The sequence below is a fragment of the Dicentrarchus labrax genome, unplaced genomic scaffold (genome assembly GCF_905237075.1).
Source record: "Dicentrarchus labrax unplaced genomic scaffold, dlabrax2021, whole genome shotgun sequence".
Classification (NCBI taxonomy): domain Eukaryota; kingdom Metazoa; phylum Chordata; class Actinopteri; family Moronidae; genus Dicentrarchus; species Dicentrarchus labrax.
In genome coordinates this window covers 15,859,978-15,875,129 of record NW_026136705.1, presented here as the reverse complement: position 1 = coordinate 15,875,129, position 15,152 = coordinate 15,859,978, and the positions used below count along the sequence as shown (strand labels likewise).

Genomic DNA, 15,152 nt, shown 5'->3' with positions numbered 1-15,152 from the left:
ACTGGCTCTAGACAGGGATGGAGTTGTTGAAAATACACTGCTAGATGTCACTAAATCTTACACACTGGTCCTTTAAAAGACATTGGAGGATCTGGAAAAATATGGGCTTTCTAATCGATAAAGTTAAAAATGCAGCATGAAGGTTGTGACAATTAAGAAACAATTACATCTAATTTGGGGTTTTCATTATAAATTCCACATGACTACATGGGGCACTTCCTTGCAATGCAGCATGCCAATCCCTGTTGATGATACATTCACTTTTGATCCATTAAGACATGATATTGTTCGACGGTAATAGTAATAGTTACACATTCTCTAAATGTAAATATTTCAGTACTGGGCCTTTGATCAGGCGGTGATTTATTTCCTTATCTCTTATGTAAAAGTAAAAGAGTTTTTCTCAATTACTGATAATAGCAAGATTCAGAAATGGTTACCAAGGCTAGCAGAAAATATGAGAACATGTTAATTATGGCACATCTGGAACACCCCAGAGTGTATTAGGCTTAGCACAATTCCTGGCACTCACAGGCTCAGTGAGCTGCTAGATATTCAGTGGTGAATAGTACCAGCACTAGCAGCTTGCTCTTGCAGTCACAGTGCTTCTGTATATTCCCTGTGTTTTTGAGAACGTACTGCCATGTTTCTCACTGGAGTCTCATGGAGGCACCTGCTTTTATGTGCACAATCACCTGTGACAGAAGCAGGACATCTTATAGATATAGTGGCCAGAATGCTGCTGGCAAGTGGACTATTTGTTAGGGATCTGCCACCCCCTGCAGATGTTGTCATGGAAACACTCCAGCTCTTTTGGGGAGCTCTCTCTCTCTCTCTCTCTCTCTCTCTCTCTCTCTCTCTCTCACACACACACACACACACACACACACACACACACACATACAATGCAGCATTAGGATGATAATGTTATACTCAACACTGGAACACCACAGTTCAGGTTTCCATGTGACTCCCACGCTTACATAATGCTGTAGTGGAAGGGGGAAGCCACTTACAGTATATGATCACCATAGAAATGATACTATATATATGGTGATTATAGATTGTCTTACAGTCATATCTATCTTTATCTATGACTTGTCTGAAAATGGAGCTTGAATGAAAATACATCTATAAAGATGTGTCCATTTTCAATCTAAAAGCATCTGTTGTATACAGTACAATCTAATAGGTTGAGGCTATATACAAAAATACCTTTCAATTACATATACAGTAGTAGAGTACATTGTTTCACAATCATGCCTGGGCTTCCCTCCTGCTGCTCTTATACATGTCAGGGCTCAGTGGATTGGGAAATGAAGAGGTTTCTGTACATTTTCTCAGTCAACAGTTATTTTAGGACAAAGCAGAACAATGGCTAAGAAATTCTTTCCAATGGCCACAGCTGGTGGACCAGATACATACAGTAATTACTGTGCCAAAGAAGATTTAATATTCAGTTAGAAACATTGTGAGAGAACTCACAATGTTTCTAACTGAATATTAACTTAATTGTGAATGCTTGAATATTTACTGATTTTCACAAACCTTTCCTTTCTTTATTTCTTGGTATCCTCCAATTTGGACCCTTTAATTTCAAATGGTGATTGTTGTTTGTTTAAGCCACTTGAGTGAGGCAGATTGTTGATTAGATGATGAGCTATTGGTCACATTTTCACGCCTAAGGAACTTATATTAAGAGCTGTTCCTTTCAGAGTGGGGTTTGATGTAAGCAGAAAAGAGGGAAATGTGTGGAAGCGCTGTATTGCAAGTCTGTTACTCATTGTTTCAGTCTTTTCCAGTGTACAGTCAATTCCAGAGTCCCTTATTAAAATAAATTCACCGCTGCATTCAAGGAGTTTTCTTTTTTAGAAAGCAATATCCATGGAAACTATTGTGGGTTTGAAACATTTTCTCAGTGTTCTTACGTGATCAGAGACAAGAGTCAAGGTATAAAGTTAGACCAATTGTAAAGCGAACGTCATACATCTAGAGTACTAAAAGAAGAATGTGAGCCAGGCTATGCCCACACACTGACACGCTATCTTACAATATCTGAAATATTATGTGATCAAGATTCAGGGCTATCTAGCTTTGTAGATTAATGCACAGGGTGCTTAGTTAAACATTTCTGCATTGACTGTATTGATCTGTTGATTTATAGACTGCTTTTACTGGTCTTGACTGTTTGAATAGACTGTTTTTTTTCTAAGAAAGTGACACTACTACTTCACACTGTGTTGAAATTCATGACCTCCCTCTGTATGCCTGTGATAATCCTACTGATGTCTGTAGCACATTGCAGATTTCCTAGGATATCCCCTACACTCTGGGAAGCTGATCAGGTTAAAAAAAAAAAAAAGCCCTATCAGCATTTGGTGTATTTGGAACGGTCTGTGTGTTCGATTTAACTCTGACGTCACCCGGGAGCATTGAGCCCTGCGCCGCAGTCGGTCCTGAGATGAATGCACAATATTTAAATCTAGCCTACCTGGTTCTCTCGCTCCACCCTGTGGGCTCACCATGTCAGCACAATCAGACACAGGAGTGGAGAGGAACAAAACACAAAGGAAAACTCAATGATACATTCATCTGGTGAAAGACGTAAAGCCTGTTAAGACATAATGGCTGTTGGCGTGAAAAAAAGAAGGAAGTGACCCCTTAGTGATGTTGCTGCTTATCTTAAATACCTTTCTTTCAAAATACTGCAACTATTTTATAACTATCATTATTAAAATTATTTTTAAAATATTGGATAATAAATATGAGGTTTTGTATTCACTGTAGCTACGTAACTAATTATATTAATATATCAATTATTTTTTTGTTTTTTGTAGACATAAGTAAGACCAAACATTTGTTTTAGGAAAATCATCAGGCATAACTTTAATTTAAGTGCACTCATCAGTTACCTGAACACTTATGATATTTTTGAACAGCAAATCACGAGCCATATCAGCTCCCAGAGAGAAAGCAACTATCCACTCACTTGCCACCACTTCGATCAAATTAAAATGATGAAAAATCAAAGCTTGGGGGCACCCAGATAGCTCACCTGGTAGAGCTGGCACCCCATATACCTTTGGCCCTTCGCTGCATGTCATCCCCTCTCTCTCTTACCCCCCTTTTCTGTCAGTCAACAGCAATAAAAAGACCCCCAATTATGTTTTTAAATCAAAGCTTAGTAGTGGAATTTTAAAACTGTGTTCTTTTAAAGAAATAAATCAGACTTTATTCAGTTAACCTTTCAACACTGTGGCTTAATTTAATGTCTTTTAACAGCTCCAACATTTACCTGCCAGTATAGAGCTGTCAGGGTCAAACTAATGCTGTGCACAGTGATATGGGGATATTAGTGAACAGAAAATAGCATGACACAACTACAGAAGGGTCTGTACTTGTCATTGTGATGTTATTTTACTTAATTTCATTGCTTGTGAGTGTATTTGTTTACATGCCGATCACACAACAGCATGCCTATGTGTATTGTGAATGAATTCTTGTATTTATGAGAAATGAGGGCAAAGAGATCCAGTTGTGGTATTTGGGTTCATTTATAAAATATAGCGAGATGACAGAGACAAACACTGGCTATAACCAATTAGTGAATTACACTTTTTTTAAGCTCAATAAGCAAGCAGATAAGAGAGGACATTTCCCAGCCATCAAGTACTGTCCACTGATAACATTTCAGCACTCTGGACAGCTCCCCCTGCACTTTTTCTAAATCCCCAACAGGGGGCGCAGTAATGACACAGTAACATGTGGTGGTGTGGTGAAGCAGGCTGTCGATGTGTGGTCATTTAATATTTCCCGGCTTCCACTGCCTTGAGATGAGTGTGTGTGTGTGTGTGTGTGTGTGTGTGTGTGTGTGTGTGTGTGTGTGTGTGTGTGTGTGTTTCAACTTAAATATTACCGATATTACTTTTATGCCGCCGCTGGGCAAAATACATACACTGGATCTCTCTATTCAGTCGCTTCACTGCCCCCCGCCCCCCCTTACGATTCCAGCTGCGCGTTGAGTACAAACTTTACGGTCAATCAAAGAGAGAGAGAGAGAGAGAGAGAGAGAGAGAGAGAGAGAGAGAGAGAGAGAGAACTAGTGCAAATCATGAATGATGCTGCCAATGTTAAACCTCTGGGACAGCATGGCATTGTATAGCGACCGACCGACGCTTTAAACGTGACAAACATGCACGATCTGAGCTGCCATAAAAACCGCGTCTGTTGGACCCGAGTACCTCCCGGGCAGCGAGTCTGTTCACCGGCATCAGCGACCCCCCACCCACTCCTCCCCTCCCAGCTTCCGCGGCTCCCGTGTACCGTGGCTCTGAGTGAGTGGCGGCGGACCGACGAGCTCTGTGCTGTCTGTCTGCTGTGAGGCTTTGGACTGATGTCTCTGCCTGTCAGGAATTTAAAGTGTCTCTCGCCGGTCATGTGCCAGTGTAAGGTCATCTGCAGCAACCGGACCCTCTCTCTCATGTTCGGGTGCAAGGTAAGCCTCGGGTGCAAGCGGCCGCCGGTCGCAGCACCGACTGTTATCTTAGTGCACAATGTGGGCTGGTTTAGTTTGTACAAATATGTGACCAGAAAGAGAACAGATAGAGGCCTCTGGAAGATATTACGCGTTTGTGTTTGTGCCAGTTGCAGCTCGTTTGAACCGCGCTTTTCTCATCACACAGCCACCGTAGTGATTAGCACGGCAATCACACTCACCTACGGCTTCCTCTCGTGTCCATATGCTTTAAGGTACCAGCTCGTTCACAGCATTACCTTTACTGCACCGCGGGTTTTTTTTTTTTTTTTTTCATAGATGGCCGATTTCCATTTACACGACAACAGGCGACAGCATCCTTGGCAGGGCATGGTTGTGTGTGTGTTGGTGAGGGCTCTTCTTTACCATGAATGCTTACTAGGATTTAATGAATGAAACATAAATCCCTATCAGGTGCATTCACCTTATCTGTATGGCAGGTCACGTTAGGGCTAACCATGCTAACCCAATGCTGATTTGTTCACATTTAGCTTTGCATCCCAGCAAAGCAAACTGCATGGCCATCGCTGCTGACCTTGGGAAATGGCACTTTTATTGCTCAGGGCCACATAAATATCATTAATCATGAGAGAAACTTTACACTGTAAGCGAGGCTTAGTCCCAGCTTGAAATCAGGTAACATGAACAGTGCCCCTGCTGTTCTCTCTGGCCTACTGATGAATCAGAACCAAGCTGCTCATTATCAGCGAGCTTTTGTGTTCAGCTGTGTGTTTGCAGTATAGTTTTGCTCTTAATGTTTTTGAGTGTGTCTTTTTATGTCCCCGAGAGAAAAGCATGGTCATTGATTTATTCATTCACTAACAGTTCATCACATCCACGATGCCCCTCCCTCCCAGCTTCAGGTGTTTCCAGTATGGCAGCCAGCTCAGTGTTTCCCTCCACATGGCACACTAGTCTGTTAGCTTTTCCGAGCCAAATCCGAGTACACTGGTCCGTTCTGGCCAGGCTGCGTCCCTACACTTGCCAAAGTGATGTGTACATGTGTGCAGAGCTCCAGATAATAATGATAAATCGTAAGCTCTGACATTCTGGTTTGTGCCGTTGTTAGGGATCTGATTCACTTCCTGCATTTTGATTAGTTTTAAGTCATTAGACATGAAATAGCTGGGTATTGTTATTATATTTCATTAATTGTGATGACTTCTACATTTTGTCTGGTAGTCCAGACCAATTTCTATATTTATGAGACACCGCTGGTAAAAATGAATGTGGGTGTTTGCTTTCTGGGTTTCTGAAGGGGAGGTCCTGTTGTGCTCAATGTTGAGTATTACTAGCACATAATTATCCCATGTGTCCCCTCGCCTCACTCCCTCCTGGCTCATATCTTCCTCTGTTTCTCCATCTGAGACACCTGGCCTTCCTTGTGGGAAACATATTAAAATTCTCCTCCCACAGACTCAAGTTGCCTCTACAGTCATCATGACCAACCAGTGAAATGTAACCCCACAGCAAACATCTATTCTGTAATAAGAGCAGATTTCAAAATGGGATTAACTACTCAATTAAAATTGATTGTGCTTGGTTTGGTAATGCTTGTCATAACAAATCTGCCTTAAAATATAATAGGGTTCAGCTCATCTTAAGCATGTATTTCAAGCAGATTTTTGCAGTGTAAAACATTTTTCTTTAACAATTGCCATATTTGCAGCCTTATATCATGTCACAATGAATTCTATCAAGGATCTATCTTTTCAAACATGCTAATCATTTCAAGATTCAATATTAGCCTCTATTTTGTTGAATTTATCAAGTGTAGTTTATCACTTCAACATGCCCAAATACCTGCTCTGCACACATACAGTGCATATTTCCAGCAGGTTCAGTAGCCCTCAAACAGCTTGTGTCCAGGCTGTTGCAGTCTTGTGGTGGGTTGTAATCTGTGGGACTTTATTTAGCCAGATTTTATGGGATGTACAGTATATTGCAGGGACATGCTTTCACTGTTCCTCTGTATCCAGTCCCTATTTTTCTATATATTTCTAGCTTAACCTCTTGTTTTTACTCCCTACATTTTTCCAAGTCTGCCATATGTTTGCTAAACATCTTTGTAACAATAGCTACCACATGCCTGGTCACTTCCCAAGGTGATCTGCCAAGGTTATTTGTTTGCATAACCTTTGTTCTTAAACAAAGCCCAGCACAGAGTGTCTTAGTCATATTTAATTCAGGTACTTAATTAAAAGGGTCTTCGTGTGGTTGGAAGCATTCAGCAGTGCTTTAATGTGCTCTTTTGTGCTTAATGCTCATTGATGGCCTCACAACATTTAATCAAGACAGACGGCCTCGTTGAAGTCTGTCTTAAAGCTACAATTCAGTGCAGTGCCTATATTGAAGGCCATACAATGTGAACTAGCCAAAGGATAGAGAATAAAAGGGGAAAAAAAGTATTAATGTAATGAATGATTTACGACTCAGGGATCAGTGTGCCTTCATCTCAATATCAAGATCGATGATTACCTCACCCAGAGAATCGATTCTCAGACGTCCTTACTGGAAAATAGACAGGAAAACGACCTGCTGTCGCTCATTACCAGCCAACCAATCAAACGATCAAGAGTAATGATGTAGAAAATATCAGCAGGTGATATCAAAGTGGAGGTGGTTTGCTTGCTGCACTGCAATGTGCAGTCTGCGCCCCTGTGTGTGAGGCACTGGTTTTACATTTCCCATCCTTACTGTAACAGTTTTTCTAGCCTTGGAAACACATTTCCTCCTATGGATTTGACCTATTTTATCCTGCTGTTTGTGTCATCTTGTTTTATAAGGAGCAGTGAGCCTCAGCTCTGACAGTAAGCTCACAGAGATACAGCAACAACAATGTGCAGTGGCAGATATTCACTAATGCTCTGTTCAGGTCTAAGATTGAACCATTCAGGGTCGACTCTACCTTGCTAACTTGCTCTTCCCAGCTTATCGGCTATCAAACACCGCAGCTGGTGTTGTGTGAGCATTGGATATGCAGGTTGTGGGAGTAAGTAGCATACTCGTGGTATAAAAACTAGCACTATACAGAAAGGGCCCTTACTGTATCTATAAAAGCCATGCAACAAAAAATTATAGTAGTAATGAAGTAGTGTTTCTCATAAAAGCAAACAGCGTCTGACTGATGGGATGAAGCAGATGGGTTTTCTGCAAGAGACTCTATGGCTTACTTGAAAGAACTCAAATAACCAAACTTGCAAACATGATCCTTTACAAATGTCAAGACCACCAGAACTGAATCTGCATATTATTGCAAGGTGGGTTGCCTAGTTACATGGTTTGCCACTAAAAGCCTAAACACATCAGAGCTGCAGAAATGGTGGTGAGCTACCTGAATAACCAATAAAGGCCATGTTTACTGGTAGTTAACATTAGAGATACTTTTAATATACCTTGTCTGTCAGATAGCGAACAGACAAGAACATCTGGCACATACATGGCACAGATATGTATCATCAACCTTTGAAACCAAATTCAGCCTCAGTGTGGTGCACAGACAGAATCATTAAGTAACGTACCCTCCAATGACATCAACATTGCAAACCATAAATAAACTCTAAAGGTGTGTTCACACTCAGAACTCAAGGTGAACTTTATGTGCAGGGTGATGTAAAGTGAACAGGAAGAAGTGTGCGGGTGTGAACAGACACAAATTCGTGAACAGAGGCAAAATGTTTCAACTTTTCCGTCTTATGAATCTGCTTCATACGGAGACTGGAGAAAAAATAAAACAGAGAGAAAAAGAATGTTCTGGGGAGTCTGCTGAGATCAGAGTCTGAGCTGGACACAAACTCACACAGACACACTCCCACACACGGTCGGTGAATAATTGCTAGTTAGCTAGCTACAGATAAGGAATAAAGCACAAAAAACCTCTTTGCAGAACCTCAAAAACCATGGCCTGTCTTCATACACTTCTGATTTCTTGTTTTATCGCATAGATAACCAATACGAAACAAAGGCAAGGTGCTGTTTGATAACTGGCAGTAAAGGGAATACTTAGTGCTCTGCACCAAGGAGCTGTTTCAGACTCGTTTCTGCAAGCCATGCTAATGACCATAGCATGAAAGACTATGCTGCCTTCTGCTATTAATGTACATGTTTCTAGTGGAACCATTAACCAGGTTTTGCTGTGTGTTAACATGGCCTCCACTCGCATGTTTGTGCACGTGGACAAAACAGAGGGCTGGGGGAGGGTTAACACTACAATCCCCTATTACAAGTGCAACATACATAAAAATCTTTGTACTCAGCATAAAATTGGAGTGTGCATGCTTCTGTGGACAGAGGGGGAGGGGATGTAATGATCAAGACTACTGAGCTTTGTGCGAGCATGAGATCTGTGAAGAGAGTTAAGGGAAATAGGCTGCACCTAACCTGTTAACTACAAAATAATATAGCATTTGAATTCTTCTTTTTTTTTTTTTTTTTTAAGCAAATTACGTGTCGTTGCATGTTAGACCAGACAATTATTTGTGTTGTAACTGTTAATAGAACAGCTGTTTCGGCTGATTTGTAATAGCAGTTCACAATACCATGAAAAGACTAGGTACACAACTTCGATATTTTCACGGCACTAACCGAATTGCTCCGATACTACATTTATCTAAAAATGCCTCATCATTCAGTAACGAAATTTGATACCTAGGGAGTAAATCTCATCAGCGTCAGTGCACCAAAAGCATGCAGCATGCTTGTACCATAATGCTGGTGAGTGGCTGACCAACGTTACACGTAAAATCCCTACGTTTATGCACACAGATGGGGCTCGCTGTTTATTGTTTCTTTACCAAGAGCTGCACAGATAACTTTGTGCTGCTTGTTTGCTGTATCCGCTTGTCGGTAAGTCCGTTTACCACATCGTCCACCGGGATCGAAGCTCCGCTACATCCTGTCCTCGAAATCACGGAGGCAGAGAGCGTTTCTGACGACGTGGTGTTGTTTTCAGACTGAAACGTCACCCACACAGTCCTTCCCTTCTTCTTTTTCTTCTTCTTTGGATTAAAGTAGTTTTATTTTGAAAATGTATAATTAAACCAACAATTACCAAATAATTAAACAAAAAAAGTATTGTTCAAGAACCAGTATCAAAGTCAAGGTATTGGTACAGATAACAAAAATATCTGAACAATACTATGCCCTAGAAAATACATTTTCTGTCAGATATTTGATTATGGGTCACTTTTACAGGTTTTACAGTCAAGGTCCGTTATTTTGCAAGGTTAGGGTGAGGTATTTGCCACGGTTTTCATGTAGTTTAGTTTTTTCATGTAGTTTTTAAAACCAGCTAGGTTAAGTCCACATGGTCACATTGCAGCCAAGCACCCACAATGGCTCCATTTACTGTATGACTCTAATCTGATTATTAAATTTGAGGATGATACATCTGTGTGGGTCTTATCCATGATGAATCATACCACAGAAATTAGATTCAGAATCTCATTAATTTGGTTAGATGAACATAAATTAACTAGCAGATATGTAAGACTGAAATATGTTGAGTTTCTAAAACAGTGCTGAACATGTATCCAGGGAGTTTATTTTTTTATGATTTTCCCTGTTACACTGTAGTAATATCAGCCTTCTGGTGGTGAAGAAAGCCCAGCAGCACTTTGGGGATTTTATTTTTATTTTTAGAGAAAGTCTTAAGTTGGTTGGGACAGTAATGAGCTTCAAAACATACACCAATGAAAAGTATCTTTACATGTTTGATCAAAGTTTTAGTTGGACAATCTGAATAGTGCTTCTGAGCAGAATGAGCACCTGTGTTATCTCCCTGTGGGAGGTGCATGCACTGATGCAGCTGAGGTGATGCTCAATATGAAACACCTTCACTCTGCAACCCACGAGCCCCTCTGCATTCAGTAACCACCTGCACAAAGCTACTGTACACTTTCTAACACAGATGTTACACTACTAAATACATTGCCATTTTTCTTTTGTTGATATGTTGTACAGGTAAAGTAGAAGCTTTGTATTTGCTGTTAATTTTCAACATTACAAAGAGATTACAAGTTATTACACCCAACAGTAGACTTACGTTTAGGCAAAGAGGGTAAATCTAGAGCGTCTCCATGGGGGGATAAGAAGCTCTTGTTTGTTGCAGCCCCACTTTTTGATTTAGGCTGGATGGATTCTTACATTAAAATCCTTCTGCTTTAAGCGTTCTGCCCCATGGTAAATGTAAAGTCTGTTGTTGTTGCAGCATACATAGCTACAGGATACTAACACTTGTCAAAGTGTTCTGCTGAGCACTTGGGAGAATAGTCTGAAGTTAGCACTGGCAGAAGATGAGTGCATTTTCTGTCTTCTGAGGCTTAGATATACATGAAAAAACAGTTGTACTGGTAGGTGTTGGCTGGCAACAGCAGTTGTGATAATGCAAATGAGATGAAAGCTGTGTTTGGGGTTTGGCACTTGGGAAGACACTCGAGAGTGAAAATCAACTGAGAAGGCAACAATGACTGTATTTTGATGGGCTGTAGTGGAAAAGAGATAGTTCAGATGACCATCAGAGACAAACAATTGTTCTCTCATCAGTGCTCTGCCAGAGTGACAATGAGAGATGATGTTGTGGAGCTAATGATCCAATTTTCTCATCAGTCTGATTTTAAACATACCAGAAAGTGTTCCACTTAAGTGTGGAAGTGGGCGCCCTGGTAGCTCACCTGGTAGAACTGACACCCAAAGGTACAATGTGCCCTTGCTGCAGAGGCCACGGGTTCAAGTCCAACCTGTGCTGCGTCTCATTTTCCTGTCCAGATCTACTTCACTGAGATGTATTGTACTGCACACTAAATTCCAGCATATAGTTAATTCTGACAGCGCTGTGAATCGTCACAGAGACTTAGCACCCAGCATAAAATCCTTCTCAGTTCATCTGAGCAGTAACTGTAAAAATTAATCCAAATACAGAAAAATTGGAATAATCATCATTTAAAGAAATGCAAATAGATGAACTTGCAAAAGCTTAAATTCTGTGAAGATGGCTGCGGGGATTTGCCACCATTAATTTACACCTGAAGAGCTTCCCATGGGTCCTGCAACACCTTACACATCATATACGTTTGCAGTCTAAGTTTCTTGGAAATTATATGCCTGAGAGGTGAGGTTAGCTTTCATTCCATTACCTAATGCACAGTAATTTAAAAGCTTGGTCCTTGAATTACAAACTGAGATGACGGTAGATAGCATTTGACATTTGCTCTACATTAAGTTAACTCATTCAACCATTAAAGGAACAGCTTATTCAGCCACTCAGTGTGAAGTTCTTGTTATAGTACACGAGGACCAACAACTGCAACTGCAAACTGTGGAGCCTCTCTTTATACTGACCTTTACAGCAGAGTAATTCCTTAAAGATGTACTGGATTCCTTCCATGGTGATATACTAATACATTAAAGCTTGGAAACCCAGAAGTATTTTGTAGCAGTTGTAATTTAGTGGGCTGTATGTATGGTCAGAAGCAGATTTTAATTATTGTAAGCCATTACAGACACCCTGCTTTTGAAAGCAGGGCTTTCAAAGGGCACCAGGAAAACACATTTTATTGCATAATGTCCAATTAAGTATATTAAAACAGATAATATCATGTATTATGTGTTTGTTTAGCACATATTAATCCACCTCTGTGTTAATTCTATAGTGTTACTGTATATATTAGAAGAATGACTACTAAACAGTTAACCATGCATAAATATTACCCTTTATGTGTCTATTTAAAAATAGAGCCAACTTATCTACATATACCAACTAGGCACAGATCATTCAATTGTATGTAAGACCTTAATACTTGTAGGGTGTTTACTTGCAATAACGTAATACTTTCTTTTAGTTTGGTTAAATGCAACAGTTCAGACAGAACCAGGACACAATATCACAACCAAAATCAAATGCATAGATCCTTTTAATGCAGAAATAGTGTACATGGGGGATTTCCCTCCATTCCCAGCACCCGTGTCACCCATGCTTTAATGTATCCTTTTTAAAGGTTAATGTTTTTATATGAATACTGATTTTTATCTTGTAACAAAGCAATGTCTGTTTGCTTGGTAGTCTCCTTATTCTAGTGCTGATGTTAGCCTGTGTACTAGACTGAAATTTGAGTGTCTCAAATTAAAGAAATGCTGCACTTCCCAAGGCCTTAAGCTATAACAATCTCACAATTTTTCATGATGTGTGATTCCTTACGGGAAAAAGTATTTTTGGGCCAGTTTGCGTAACGTGACGGTGTCCGTCTTGCTGTAATTACACAGTTTGGCCACTATGTCAAATTGGCTTCAAAGCCTGGGACTCTTCTTGGGGGCTTGGGAATATTTTTGACAGATATTATGATTGCAATATGATTAATGATTAGTGGAAATTATGACATTTGCATCACGATTTTCATTTTCACTGAAAAACCTATTAAAATCATGATGGTGTAACATTTGTTGGGGATTTGTAGGCCGGGGCATCTCTGCAGCACTTCAGTACTTAATTATAATTCTGTTTTGTCACATTTTTACCTTTATCAAAAAGGTTTCTGCAATTTGAATATTGTCACTTGGCCACATAGTGATTTCGATCATATTTTGATTAATTGTGCATCCCTACCCAGGAGTTGAGAGTCTTTTCACTGACTGACCAGAATTAGCTTCTTAGTGAAGCCAGCACTGTCATGAATGTGAATACAATTCTCCTTTAACATCATATTAATTCATAGTATTTTCATGGGTCATAATTAATCTCCTCATAACAAACTGCATTCTGAAAGCAGCTTTTTAGTCATGGCAGACAGAATTAATTCAACTCCAAATAAACAAAAATTTGTTTGTATGTTAGAGAGTTATGTTTTTGTCCTATTTTATATATATATATATAGTGCTACACTGTGCAACAATCATTCAATTCACTGGTCAGAGGACATGCACCTACGGTAAACCCATCTCCAGAAGGACACTGTAACATCCCCCACCAGTGGGACAGAAGGCAACATGGCAGCAGGAATGTTGGTCATGCAGGAAAAGGGGGAGGCAGTGGAGAGCGAAGTGCTGAGGGCTATTTTGAACTGGGATTATTGTAATTTACGAATCTTTGCACATTTTAAGTTAATGTGTTCTGTAATTTTACATGAATCTTACTTTGTAGATATAGAGATTAATTAACCAGTAGTTGTTCAGTTCTGTATTAGACTGTATATAGGTAGTTGGTGGTATACAGTTACATAATATTTAATCTATGTTTACATTAATGTAGCAATGCCCACCTCTGCAGTGCTTAATAAAGAAAAGTCAATGGTTTCCTGCTTATCAACCTGTAATTATGAAACGGTGCTATCAACAACTATTCATTTTCTCTCAGGTCCACCCCCATGCTGCTGTTTTCTGCTCCCCTTTATTGACTGTCTCACTTTTTTCATTTTGACCCATCCCCCTCATTTTCTCCTTTATCTTCATCTCTGTTTCACTCCCTCTCTTTCTTGCTGTCTCAGTGTAATGTGATCCAGGACCGATGCTGGCAGCCTCAACTGTGGCACTGCAATCTCTGCTCTGCTCTGGTTGCTAGGCAGCCTGTCTGAGACGGGGCTCGGTGATGCACCTCCCTCTCCGTCTGCCTCCAAAAAAAAATTAAAGAGAGAGAGGGGAGAGTGGCAGAGCTGGCCATCAGGCCATCAGCCAAAATTCAGATGATCCCTCCAAATTTCTCCGATTTCAGAATGGGTTGCTTCACATCTGCAGTGCAGCAGAGCATATTGTAAGCCTGGGGTGCTTTAGGGGAGTACGGATTTGAAGCAAAAAACACAAGCACTAACCCACAGGACAGTGTGGCAGATCTCCACTGTGATGCTGCCCACCTTCTGATGCGTTTGTGATGGAAAATGCTGTGTGCAGATTTTGTGTCATCACGCCTAGAATGAAACCTACCATGTGTGGCTAACACAGTGGGCTGCTGGCAGGCTGCCCAGGTGTGGGATATCGGTAGGGGAGTAAGGTTACTAGGAAGAAGCTGCATGATCTGCTACTGTGGAGCCACTATGAGTCATGGCTCTGGTTGCTCCATGTGTTTGTGGAGGACGATCTCTTTGCTCAACCATGTGTGGCAGTATTTGTAGGACTCCTATGATGTCTTCACTTTGCACGAGTAGGCGTCACACATGTTATGTAATATGTAAGATTTGCATATATATTGTGTTGGCTAAAGATGCCTCTGTGATGGAAATACTGCTGTGTCCTTGTTGAAGAGAGTTTGTCATTTACACCATTATGTTTGAAGGAGATGAGACATCAGTGAAAGGTTACCATAATAAGGCTGACAGTGGATTCTCGTTTTGATTTGAACATTATCAACCTTTGACGTTTTTTAATAAAATGCACTCCTTACAAATGAGACCTGTTTGGACTAACAACCTCATCTCCATCTGCGTGTGTGTCTGCAGAAGTACAGGTACCAGGATGAGGAGACGCCCCCCTTGGAGCACAGTCCAGCACATCTGGCTCCAGGGAAAAGTGCTGAGATGCTTCATATGAGTGACAAGAACCTTGCTGCCATGGAGGCCATACATGGCTACACACCACACACACATATTTCTCCTGTCAAGGTAGGACACACACACACACACACACACATTTATGT

At 40.6% G+C, this 15,152-nt stretch overlaps 1 protein-coding gene across 6 annotated transcripts in view; it reads left to right on the top strand.

The window, feature by feature from the left end:
• The window catches only part of LOC127364004 (disks large homolog 4), a 64,449-nt gene that overhangs the window by 17,111 nt on the left and 32,186 nt on the right, over window positions 1-15,152 (top strand). For 2 of the 6 annotated variants that reach the window (XM_051401041.1, XM_051401040.1), the window contains exons 1-2: window positions 4,184-4,495; window positions 14,956-15,117. In XM_051401041.1, coding sequence (XP_051257001.1) covers window positions 4,394-4,495; window positions 14,956-15,117 — 264 coding nt within the window. In that variant the 5' untranslated portion in view covers window positions 4,184-4,393. Of the gene's footprint in view, window positions 1-4,182; window positions 4,496-14,955; window positions 15,118-15,152 lie in introns of those variants that run through there. The other 4 variants (XM_051401044.1, XM_051401042.1, XM_051401043.1 and 1 more) reach the window with 3 other exon arrangements.